Source organism: Oncorhynchus mykiss, chromosome 6 (genome assembly GCF_057628025.1).
Source record: "Oncorhynchus mykiss isolate SJ-2025 chromosome 6, ASM5762802v1, whole genome shotgun sequence".
Lineage (NCBI taxonomy): Eukaryota > Metazoa > Chordata > Actinopteri > Salmoniformes > Salmonidae > Oncorhynchus > Oncorhynchus mykiss.
Window position 1 is genome coordinate 48,266,105 of NC_143027.1, and position 12,819 is coordinate 48,278,923.

The 12,819-nt window shown below is 43.9% G+C and overlaps 1 protein-coding gene and 1 long non-coding RNA gene across 2 annotated transcripts; both read right to left on the reverse strand.

Annotated features, from left to right (window-relative positions):
- Positions 1–1,653: 1,653 nt before the first annotated feature.
- Positions 1,654–6,200, reverse strand: LOC149982884 (uncharacterized). Its single transcript, XR_016496713.1, has 4 exons — positions 6,164–6,200; positions 5,746–6,056; positions 2,053–2,134; positions 1,654–1,892 (listed from the first exon to the last, which is right to left on the reverse strand). It is a non-coding gene; the product is annotated as an uncharacterized LOC149982884 (long non-coding RNA).
- Positions 6,201–6,302: 102 nt separating this feature from the next.
- LOC118964892 (uncharacterized) lies at positions 6,303–11,681 on the reverse strand. The gene is made up of 4 exons (XM_090238058.1): positions 11,083–11,681; positions 7,070–7,174; positions 6,849–6,915; positions 6,303–6,638 (listed from the first exon to the last, which is right to left on the reverse strand). Exons 2-4 carry the CDS (start codon positions 7,121–7,123, stop codon positions 6,433–6,435), a joined length of 327 nt encoding a protein of 108 aa, XP_090094184.1. The 5' UTR covers positions 7,124–7,174; positions 11,083–11,681; the 3' UTR covers positions 6,303–6,432.
- Positions 11,682–12,819: the final 1,138 nt, after the last annotated feature.

Here is a 12,819-nt window from a genome sequence, read left to right on the forward strand (position 1 = left end):
CAGGCAAGCTTCAATGCCATACAACTCTCCTTCCGTGGCCTCCAATTGCTCTTAAATACAAGTAAAACTAAATGCATGCTCTTCAACCGATCGCTGCCTGCACCTGCCCGCCTGTCCAACATCACTACTCTGGACGGCTCTGACTTAGAATACGTGGACAACTACAAATACCTAGGTGTCTGGTTTGACTGTAAACTCTCCTTCCAGACCCACATCAAACATCTCCAATCCAAAGTTAAATCTAGAAGTGGCTTCCTATTTCGCAACAAAGCATCCTTCACTCATGCTGCCAAACATACCCTTGTAAAACTGACCACCCTACCAATCCTCGACTTTGGCGATGTCATTTACAAAATAGCCTCCAATACCCTACTCAACAAATTGGATGCAGTCTATCACAGTGCAATCCGTTTTGTCACCAAAGCCCCATATACTACCCACCATTGCGACCTGTACGCTCTCGTTGGCTGGCCCTCGCTTCATACTCGTCGCCAAACCCACTGGCTCCATGTCATCTACAAGACCCTGCTAGGTAAAGTCCCCCCTTATCTCAGCTCGCTGGTCACCATAGCATCACCCACCTGTAGCACGCGCTCCAGCAGGTATATCTCTCTGGTCACCCCCAAAACCAATTATTTCTTTGGCCGCCTCTCCTTCCAGTTCTCTGCTTCCAATGACTGGGACGAACTACAAAAATCTCTGAAACTGGAAACACTTATCTCCCTCACTAGCTTTCAGCACCAACTGTCAGAGCAGCTCACAGATTACTGCACCTGTACATAGCCCACCTATAATTTAGCCCAATCAACTACCTCTTTCCCTACTGTAATTATTTTATTTATTTATTTAGCTCCTTGGCACCCCATCATTTTTTACTTCTACTTTGCACATTCTTCCACTGCAAATCTACCATTCCAGTGTTTTACTTGCTATAATGTATTTACTTTTCCACCATGGCCTTTTTTTGCCTTTACATCCCTTCTCTCACCTCATTTGCTCACATCGTATATAGACTTGTTTATACTGTATTACTGTTTGTTTTACTCCATGTGTAACCCTGTGTCGTTGTATGTGTCGAACTGCTTTGCTTTATCTTGGCCAAGTCGCAATTGTAAATGAGAACTTGTTCTCAACTTGCCTACCTGGTTAAATAAAGGTGAAATAAAAAAATATATTAAAAAAATATAGAAAGCATCTCAGAGGGTTGATCTAGCTGCAGATAGCTAATTCTCCTCTATGTGTTTCCCCCTTGCTGCTAATAAGCTCTTACCAATCTAACTAAATTAATAGAGAACATCTGGTTATCTGACAGTCTATGCAGCAACTATTGTATTAGAGTCAAGCTGTGGTTATTTTATTTATTTTCCTAGACAAGTCAGTTTAGAACAAATTCTTATTTACAATGACAGCTTAGGAACAGTGGGTTAACTACCTTGTTCAGGAGCATAACAACATATTTTTACATGGCCAGCTCAAGGATCTGACGCTAGCAACCTTTCGGTTACTGGCCCAATGCTCTAACCACAAGGCTACCTGACGCCCTATGTCCTGCCAACTCAAAAGCTGAACAATAAATGTGTAACCAAGGGGGAACTAGTGCATTTCTCTGAGAAAATCTGCTTCAGTATTATCAATCTTCCAAAACACTTGAAATTCTTGTAAAATCATTGGCATTTATTTGATCAAATAGACTTTGAAAGGGTAGACATGCAGAAATTCCTCTTGTCAAAAGTCTTGCTGTTACAAAAGTAGTTCTTCATGCAGCGTAACAGGTTACAGGTTCTTCTTCGTGAAGCGCCTGAATGGCTTCATCAGTGCTGAAAAGACCCTGACAATCAAGGATCGTTTTTTGACAGGCTGAGATATGGAGGGAGAAACCTATCCAACTGGAGCTAGAAACACAAGAGAAATGGATGGGGTAAGAGAGAGAGAGAGATGCAGTGTAGTAACATTGAAAAATAACAGTGCTATGAGTTTGGTAGGCATACCTATGTTTCTAACACACACCTAAACAAAACTACAAGCTATAGCACAGCTCTAAAACATCCTTACCTATGCAATGTCCATCAGTAGAGGGAATCTCAGTCTGGTCCTGGACTGAATGGCAGTCATTTTTGTTTCCTCTCTTGGAACGCTAACAGAAGAAAGGTAAAGAAAATGGTACAGAGAATAAATAAATAAATAAATGGAACACTTCTGAATCCAAGGCAACAATTTAGTGGTGAATAAAACATATTTATTTCATGTATTTGTCTTATCGTAGCCACATCAATAACATCAGCACCTAACTGGAACCAAAAACAAATGCTAACTCCCTGCTATACCTTGAAGTTGATCCTGAGTTTGGTCATTGAAAAGCAAAGGAAGCTCCTTCTTGCTTTCTGCTCAGCCCCCCTCTCTGTCTCAGCCTGGTCTGATGGGTTTGTTGCAGCAGAAGCTGGTCTTGACGCCTCCTTGTATCCCTGTACCAGCTGCTGGGTCAAGGACTTTACCAGGACTCTGTCAAATGTAGGGTCCTGGGAGGAAATAGCTGCTTGCAGGGTGTTATAAGAGCCAAACTCCTCCATGAGGTTTTTATGTACACCTCTGAACACCCTTTGGATGTTCAGGTTCTGGGAATATGCCTGTGTCCTGGTGAATCTGGATGCAGCATAGAACTCAGACAGGACTTGTCTGATGAGTTGCTGAGATGTTTGTCAGATCTGCTGCCTGTTGGGAAGGTCTATCTAGGGCTGAGGGTCTGATCTCCGATAGCAACCTTATCACCAGTATGGTGACAAAACAGATGCCATCATCTTTGCTGGAGTCCATCAAGTACTGCAGTGGGAATGCAGTGGGAATGCTGATGTCCGGGGTGATTAAGAGCTCCCTCAGATGGCCAGAGCTGCTGGGGATACACACCTCATTCTCTTCAATGTCAATCCCATCTCCCTTTGGTACCAAAGAGGTTCGCTTGCTGGTGAAAGACGGAGTGGAGGATCGAAAAGAGGCTTTAGCACTCGGTGGTCGGCTGCTGTCAGTCATTGGACTGTTACGATGCTGGGGTTCATCTGTGTGTGCCATCATCTTTGTCTTTAGGTCACTTGAAGAAATCTCTGGCATTTTAGAGACCCTGGTGTCGATGCAGGAGCTCCTGACGATGGGGCAGGTCAGATCAAAAGGCACTTCGTCAGGGATGGGAGTGCCAGGGAGGTTGATCTGTAACTCACACTCTGACCTAGGACCATTTGAAGAGCTGGACAAGGAACTACGGCCATTTAAAGAAGTGGACAAAGATGAACAGGTTCTAGGGATGTCTTGGCAGACTTGTTCACTGTCATCCTCACTTTTCTCAACCTCCTTCAGCATAGTTCCTACCATATCATTGATCTGAAGGAGCTCCCTGGAATCCTTCATTCGCCCGAAGTTTGAGATTTCACTCTGGATAGCAACCAGGATTTCCCCAAGGGTCTCTTTGGAAGAAGCCTTTTCTGTCCTTTCGGATCCGGATGGCTTCAGCCCTGTGAAGAAATCCTTAAGTGTGTTCTTCATACTGACGCAGATGGTCTTAGCTGTTGACCATAGCTTCTCCTCTGATATTTTAACACTCAATTCAGTATCATTCAGTTGGGAGCCCCCGTGGGAGCACTGCGAAACTCTCCCACTTCTTTCCAGTAGCACAGTGTCAGTGGACTCATTTTTCTGGAAAATAGTCGCCATTCCTTTGACAAAGGTTTCCACTAATCCAGAGGCTGTATTCTCAGAGGACATGGATTCTGAAAGGACATGGATCTCAGATGGTGAGCTAGATGATAAGCCAGCCTGCAGACTTTTCTGAAGACCAGTATGGCTGATCTGTGTGATAAAGGAATGACTGGATCTCATCAGCACTTTACTCACTGCCTCTTCTGCCTGAGTCTGAAAGTCATTGCTAGAGAGCTTCTTAATGCTCTGAATCAGACTAGTTGAGGACTCTGTGATTCTGACACTCTCTTCTGAGCTCAGTTGAGAATATTGAGTACTCACGCTCAAGTCTTCATTGGGTGAGGGTGACTGGGAAATAGTATAGTCATCAAGCTTTGATAGGACACCATCAACAAACCAACAAGCCTCTAGGGACTCATCAGATGAACTGACAACGGCCAAGGATTTACTCTCCACTTTTGATAACTCTGACTTGTAGATGGAAAAAACACTGCTAAGAACTTCTTGAGTACTGGTATCCAGATTGGAGAGACAGAGAGCTGGTATTGGTTGGCTCTCTCTGGGAACTCTACTGTGTTCGGTGCTGGGTAACTGGACCTCAACAGTTGAAACAGTTGCCTTTTCCAGGGTGTCTGAAGACTCCTTAAGAGAAGCATCCTTAGCCACACCTTCTTCTCGAGTGGATAGAGTTAAAAGGTCCCTCAGCTTTGCTCGTATACGGCCGTAGAGTGTGTGGGTTAGAGAGAAGGTTATCATCTGTGAAGATCCTGTTTTGTGGTCATTTACAGGAACTGGCCAATCAACTGCTTCACATGTGCCTTCAAATGATGCTATCGTCTCCATGCCTCCCACAAATGCCTTAACAATCACTGTGGCAGTGGAGGTTACAGATGTCAGGGCTGTGCAGCTGGTATTCAGGGGGGCTTCAGTAAGGCTAGGAGCAGCACTAGAAGGCCTAGAGGAAGGAGCCATGCCAGAAGAGCTGCTGACTTTCCTTGTAAGGATGGTGCTCACCGCCTTCAGGGCTTTAGACTGAAAGTCGGGGCTAGAGAGGGTCTGAATCTTTCTGGCCACCACACTGGTAGAGGACCCAGTCTCTTTGAGAAAGTGTGTGGTCCCTTCCTTCCCAGATGGACACTCAACATCAAGGTCACATTGAAGATGGTCAGAAATTTAGACCCCAAGATTGTCATCTTCTTGGCCAGATCCAATCTTATGTTGAAGTCCTGTGCCATTTTGTCCATTGTGCCGACAATGGCATCCAGCACATCATCGGTCACAGGGTCCATGAAGGGCTCGATAAACCCTAACCACTCTGGCTCAGACGTTTGGCTCTGTAGCTCGGCCAGGATCTGCACCGAGGCTACCCGAATGACCTCCTTGCCTGCTGCTATGTCCTGACTGTCAATAGGGGGGCAACTCCCCGGGCTGGCCTCAATGGCCACTGAGAGGCCAGAGTTAAGCTGGTGTACCACCTCCCCCACGATAGCACAGCTCAACTCGGAGGAGCTGGAGGAGGTGTGGTTGGAGTGACCCTCAACCAGGGATATCAGAAGGCTCTCTTCCGTTACCCCAAAAAGAGCCTTCAGAGGCTCCTCCATGAGGGGAGCCTCTCTAGTTGCAGGCAAGCTCTGCAATGAGGTCTGGGACCTTGAAGATAAACACACAATCACCACTTATGCCATGCAAATGTGACCAACTGTATCTAATCTGGGTCATTAGTGAGCCTGAAAACCAAATTAGAGCAATGATGGATTACTTCTCATACCACCGTAGTTCTAGAAGCCTAAAGCCAACTGACACGATTTTTTGCCTGATTTTTATATTTGTAAGACATCAGAATATGATTATTTCTGAAAGGCATGTACCTGATCTATTTATTCATAGATGACTTCATGGCTTACCCAGTTAAAAATGACTTTCACCTGGACCCATCCCCCCCAGTGGCAACATTTCTGACCAGAACTTAAAACTACAAGGTGTGAATTCCAAGTTAATAATTTATGATAAGTATGGATCAGGTCTTGCAATTATTATGTTGAAATATTGCTGTGAACATACCTCTTAGGCGAACAGCATGGTGATGAGGTTCTGCGAGTGGATTTTTGGCGGCATCCTGCATTGCCATTCCTCCTCCTCTCCTTAGTCCAGTAGTTCATCTCACTGATCAGCAGCCTTTTCTCTCTCTCATCCAGACCGCCTAAGGAATCCTCAGACCCTGTCAGAGAGCACTGGGATTCTGGGGAGGTTGCCCCACTCCTCAGGTTCACCCCCATGATACGAGCTAGCGCTGGTAGGAGAATTCGGAGGGCTGTCTGGGTCACGACTTTAACAATCTTCAGACACAGCATGGAGAGCTGCTCGAATGTGAGCTATGGCCAACAAACAGAGTAATGTTTTTGTCAATCAAGCAATTCCATGACACCATTCCCTATATAGCGCACAACTTTTGACCAGAACCTTATGTGGAGAGACTTACATTATTTTTCATGCCCTGCTGAATCACTCTCCATTGGCTAGAGAAAAGAAAAGGAAGGAAACATATTTTACCTGCACACTGGTGTTGAGTTAGTGGAGTCACTAGATAGCCATGTCAGGGAAAATAAACGTGTATTTATTTAAGCAATTAGCAAGTCCATGAGATATTTTGTTCTTGATTTACAGGAAGAGTTAGGTGTGTGGTTACAGTGATGTTAGGGTTAAGTGTAGTGTTTGAAATCCCATTTGTGGTTAGAAGGTGCACTATGACTATAAATTCAGAGTTGTTGTATGTGAGGTTGGAAAAAGACATGGGACTTGCTCATCAGTTAGACTCCTCAGGAAGGAGAGGAGGATTGGGGCACAGCATGTCCCAATCTTGAGAGAAGGCATTAGAGTCCTCTGAGCCTCCTTCTCCAGCTGCTCAATGATAGATCCCCTTTCCCGGAAACCACACCCGGGTGTCTGAGAAGACTCTGGGAAACCGCAAAGAGAAATCTAAAGTTGAATCTGAACTTGATCCCTAATTTCCTTCACCTTTAGGGATTTGATTGCACTGGACAGGTAAAAGCACATCTCTCTGCGGGCCTCCACTATATTGCTTTCACCTATATAGATACTATCTACTCAGATCGGTGCTGATGAATTTGAACACAACCTGCACCCAACATGAAGTAATCTCGGACCTGCACCAATGCTGCTGTCCTCCTCCACGGAAGTCTTCTTGGCACCGCCACTGGACTTACGTTTAGCCTACATGACAACAGATTATAGGTCTCATAGCAGATCTAAGGTCAGTGTAGCGTCTCCTCCTAATGCTTTAAGGCTAGGATTTAGTGATAGTAAACTAATCCTAGATCTGTGCCTAAGTAGGCAGAGCATGTGTAAAGGACAGCATATTTCTTACCTTGCCTCTTGTCCTGTCTTTGCAGGTCTCATGTGTCTCTGTTTCATCCTTCATATTCTCCACAACCTTATTTTGGTTATCCGGGGGATCCTCCCATTTCACGCTCTGGTGGATAAATAAGAGGTCAATATCAGTCCTAGGTTGTGACTTTATGAAACAACTTATTCACTCCTATTTTAAACAAAACGGCAATAGTGGTCAGATTTCAGGCCATGGATCAAACTATTGTTAGTAATTTCTCCTCTAAACTCAAAATAGGCAAATGAACCATACCTTGCTGTCATCTGACATGATGAGTAGCTTATTGTTGTAGGCTGTTTAGAGGAAATACTAATACCTCCTTTGAAAAAACGTCAGTGAACCATCGGCAGACAACTGAAGTGAATATGAACGTCCTTGAATTATGTCAAAGCATTGTTGAATACTCGATTCCGATTGGCTGAAGCCAGAGCATTCTTCAAAGATGTCATACACACATGATGTCACAATTAGATCTAAGTCTAATATCTATATGAATTGTCAATGTCATTAGAAAACAAATCAAAGCTTGTCAATGTTCTGCCAAACGAAAATATGTCTAAGTGCACGATTTTGTGTTTAATTTATGGTTTATCATGCATCGTCATTCATCACCATATACAAAAACGTAACTCGCTGCCATCCATTAGATATAATTCTGAGGTTGTAAAGCTGCAAAACTAGGACGTGCAATAAATTATAACCACTTGCAGAATAATTTCAAATCAGACGTTCAAGGGGGCTTGAACTATTTCAGCACTGTGGAGCGGTCCGCTGCATAGAGCTGACACGTTTCTTGGCGTCAGGGGACAGTGCCATGGTTCTGAAATGTTTCGAGTCTGGGCAGCACCTGAGACCGCGGCATGGTGCTGAAATGGAGCAGGGCTCAGTTCTATGGATATCTCATGCGGATTTTCCTGCTAGCCTATGTATAACGATACTATAATTACATTATTTTCATCCATCCGTCAACACAAATGGCATGTCAACGTTCCCCAAATAATAATGCAATGAAGCCAAGCCGAGATGTATGGTTCTTCATCCAGAGGACGAAGCACCACTGTATCATCTAAAACCTTCAGAGAGATCCCTTAAAACTGTAGTATAAATTCTCCACGGCTGTTAATGTAGCTAGGTTAATTTAGCGAGACATGGACAAATCCAACACATAGCGTTTCTACTGAGTCCTGCTTAGAGGTGACTGACCGTCATGTTGCTAGTTGTAATGACGCTTTTAAAACAAGAATAGTTATTTGTAATTGCTCTGGGAGCTAATTATTGCAGAGCCCAGCTACACATCCTGCTCGCTGGGCTCATTATGGACAGCCAATGAGCAGTTCAGGTGAAAAAGTCAGCCAGATCTGATTCCCTATAACATACATGATACTAGGATCCTGTAGCAACCTGCCGGCCTGCACAATCCTCCATGGCACGAATGCTACACGCGCAATATGGTATGCTAACATCCCACAACAATTCCCCAATTGGAATTACTTGCCTAAACTTCCAATCATACTTATTTTCTAATATCAACCATAGGTTCTGCACTTAAGGCAGACTTGCCATTAGAACAAGATGGGATTAGGACAACTGTAAAGCTCATTAAACGTAGGCTAAAATGAACCTTACCTGGCTGTCGTCAGCCATTATGTGTAGCCCGTTAATTAAGGCTCTGCGCCTCTGATACTGCAGCTGTTCTGATAGGCTACTGTAGCTGTTCTGTAACTGTTAAACTAGTCTAATCGTATCCGTTGGAAACTGGTCAGTGAACCGTCCTCAAACACAATGAACTGATGTCAATATGGACATGAACCTTCACATAAAGATATCAAATACATGACGTCAGATATGCCTAGAGGTATTGTTGACTTATCATAGTGTCACAGTACTTGCTGTTGACAGCCTGCCCCGAAATCAAAAAGGAACATGGATTTTGTGAAATCTGTTGTGAATGTATCGGGAATGTTTTTACAATTGTATAACTGCCTTCATTTTACTGGACCCCATGAAGAGTAACTGCTGCAGCTAAAGGGGATCCACAATAAATACAAACCCAATGCACCATGTATCAACTTGTTTTGACATATCACATGGGATATGACAGTTCCTGATTCTGAGATACTGTAAATCAACAGACCTTGAGAGGAGATAAAACATCATCTGTTGATCTATTTCACAGGTTTCTGGTGGTTTCTAAGCATTCTACATGTGTTGGGAAGGAGGGTGGGATCTCTCCAGAGCATCTAATTACATCAATCATGTCTTGCCATGCATGTGATATGAGATAATGTTATGCACCACGTAAATATACATTGCCTAAGGCTGCAGTGCTATACTCCATGGAGACAGTGCTCAATGTTCATTTTACATGATGGATATATGCTACTCCATTTCATACAATCAATCATCAATCAATCAGTACAATTTATTTATAAAGCCCTTTTTACATCGGCAGATGTCACAAAATGCTTATTCCGACACCCAGCTTAAGACCTCAAATAGCATGCAATGCAGATTTACAGTGCCTTGCGAAAGTATTCGGCCCCCTTGAACTTTGCGACCTTTTGCCACATTTCTGGCTTCAAACATAAAGATATAAAACTGTATTTTTTTGTGAAGAATCAACAACAAGTGGGACACAATCATGAAGTGGAACGACATTTATTTGATATTTCAAACTTTTTTAACAAATCAAAAACTGAAAAATTGGGCGTGCAAAATTATTCAGCCCCCTTAAGTTAATACTTTGTAGCGCCACCTTTTGCTGCGATTTCAGCTGTAAGTCGCTTGGGGTATGTCTCTATCAGTTTTGCACATCGAGAGACTGACATTTTTTCCCATTCCTCCTTGCAAAACAGCTCGAGCTCAGTGATGTTGGATGGTGAACATTTGTGAACAGCAGTTTTCAGTTCTTTCCACAGATTCTCGATTGGATTCAGGTCTGAACTTTGACTTGGCCATTCTAACACCTGGATATGTTTATTTTTGAACCATTCCATTGTAGATTTTGCTTTATGTTTTGGATCATTGTCTTGTTGGAAGACAAATCTCCGTCCCAGTCTCAGGTCTTTTGCAGACTCCATCAGGTTTTCTTCCAGAATGGTCCTGTATTTGGCTCCATCCATCTTCCCATCAATTTTAACCATCTTCCCTGTCCCTGCTGAAGAAAAGCAGGCCCAAACCATGATGCTGCCACCACCATGTTTGACAGTGGGGATGGTGTGTTCAGCTGTGTTGCTTTTACGCCAAACAACATTTTGCATTGTTGCCAAAAAGTTCAATTTTGGTTTCATCTGACCAGAGCACCTTCTTCCACATGTTTGGTGTGTCTCCCAGGTGGCTTGTGGCAAACTTTAACTGACACTTTTTATGGATATCTTTAAGAAATGGCTTTCTTCTTGCCACTCTTCCATAAAGGCCAGATTTGTGCAATATACAACTGATTGTTGTCCTATGGACAATATTTTTGTATCCAAATCCGGCTTTAAACTTCTTCACAACAGTATCTCGGACCTGCCTGGTGTGTTCCTTGTTCTTCATGATGCTCTCTGCGCTTTTAACGGACCTCTGAGACTATCACAGTGCAGGTGCATTTATACGGAGACTTGATTACACACAGGTGGATTGTATTTATCATCATTAGTCATTTAGGTCAACATTGGATCATTCAGAGATCCTCACTGAACTTCTGGAGAGAGTTTGCTGCACTAAAAGTAAAGGGGCTGAATAATTTTGCACGCCCAATTTTTCAGTTTTTGATTTGTTAAAAAAGTTTGAAATATCCAATAAATGTCGTTCCACTTCATGATTGTGTCCCAATTGTTGTTGATTCTTCACACAAAAAATCAGTTTTATATCTTTATGTTTGAAGCCTGAAATGTGGCAAAAGGTCGCAAAGTTCAAGGGGTCCGAATACTTTCGCAAGGCACTGTATGTTTCTAACACACACCTAAACCAAAACTACAAGCTATAGCAGAGCTCTTAAACATCCTTACCTATGCAATGTCCATCAGTAGAGGGAATCTCAGTCTGTTCCTGGACTGAATGACAGTCCTTTTTGTTTGCTCTCTTGGAACGCTAACAGATGAAAGGTAAAGAAAATGGTACAGAGAATAAATAAATGGAACACTTCTGAATCCAAGGCAACAATTTAGTGATGAATAAAACATTTATTTAATGTATTTGTCTTATCATAGCCACATCAATAACATCAGCACCTAACTGGAACAAAAAACAAATGCTAACTCCCTGCTATACCTTGAAGTTGATCCTGAGTTTGATCATTCAAAGGCAAAGGAAGCTCCTTCTTGCTTTCTGCTCAGCCCCCCTCTCTGTCTCAGCCTGGTCTGATGGGTTTGTTGCAGCAGAAGCTGGTCTTGACGCCTTGCATCCCTGTACCAGCTGCTGGGTCAAGGACTTTACCAGAACTCTGTCAAATGAAGGGTCCTGGGAGGACATAGCTGCTTGCAGGGTGTTATAAGAGCCAAACTCCTCCATGAGGTTTTTATGTACACCTCTGAACACCCTTTGGATGTTCAGGTTCTGGGAATATGCCTGTGTCCTGGATAATCTGGATGCAGCACAGAACTCAGACAGGACTTGTCTGATGAGTTGCTGAGATGTTTCGGTCAGATCTGCTGCCTGTTGGGAGGGTCCATCTAGGGCTGAAGGTCTGATCTTCGATAGAAACCTTATCACCATGGTGACAAAACAGATGGCATCATCTTTGCTGGAGTCCATCAAGTACTGCAGTGGGAATGCAGTGGCACTGCTGATGTCTGGGGTGATTAAGAGCTCCCTCAGATGGCCAGAGCTGCTGGGAATACACATATGGTAATGGCTATAGTGTAAAACACAGAAACCTCAGAGGTCACCGCATGTGTGGGAGGTGGTACAAAGGAGGTATCAGAGGTATGAATAGTGGAACTAGGGGCTCCATTGTAAACCAAAACAATGATAACTAACCTGAACAACAGTATACAAGGCATATTGACATTTGAGAGAGACATACAGCGAGGCATAAAGTAATCGCAGGTGTTGATTGGGAGAGCTAGCTAAAACAACAGGTGAGACAACAACAGCTAATCAGCTAACACAACAACAGCAGGTAAAATAAAATAAATAAACAGAATGGAGTACCGTGATTAATCGACAGTCCAGCAGGCATCAGCTATGTAGCCAAGTGATAATAGTGTCCAGAAGGCAGCAGTAGATGGAACAGGGAAGGCGCCATTACGCTAGCACGCGGGCTACACGGCGTTTAAAGTTAGTAGCCCTCCGACGGAGGCCGGTTGAAGGCACAGCGGATGGAGTATTCGTCGGCAGACCAGTCGTGGTGGTGCGGCGGGGGGCAGGTCGAATTTAGAATGCTAGCAGGGAGATGCGCCTGGCTCACGGCTAACTGGTGCTACCTTCGTGGCAGTGGCGTTATCCACTATAGATCCACTATAGCCAATCGGTAGCAGCGATGAACCGGTACCAAGGTCCATAGTTTACAGCAAGGATCAGGTGGAGTATTGGGCTCTAGCCGTGTATGAGTGGGGTTTGGGAGAACAGCTGAGTAGGCCGGGAGGTGGGCCTCAGGGATAGCTTCGGTACTGGATGCCACGATAAGTGCAAGCTAGCTGTGAGCTAGTTAGCTGCACGCTGTGATCTAGCTGTGAAGATCAGAAGTAGTGGTCCAGGCTAAGAACAGGGCTGGTATCTGTGCAGAAGGTAAAAGCCGCTAGCAT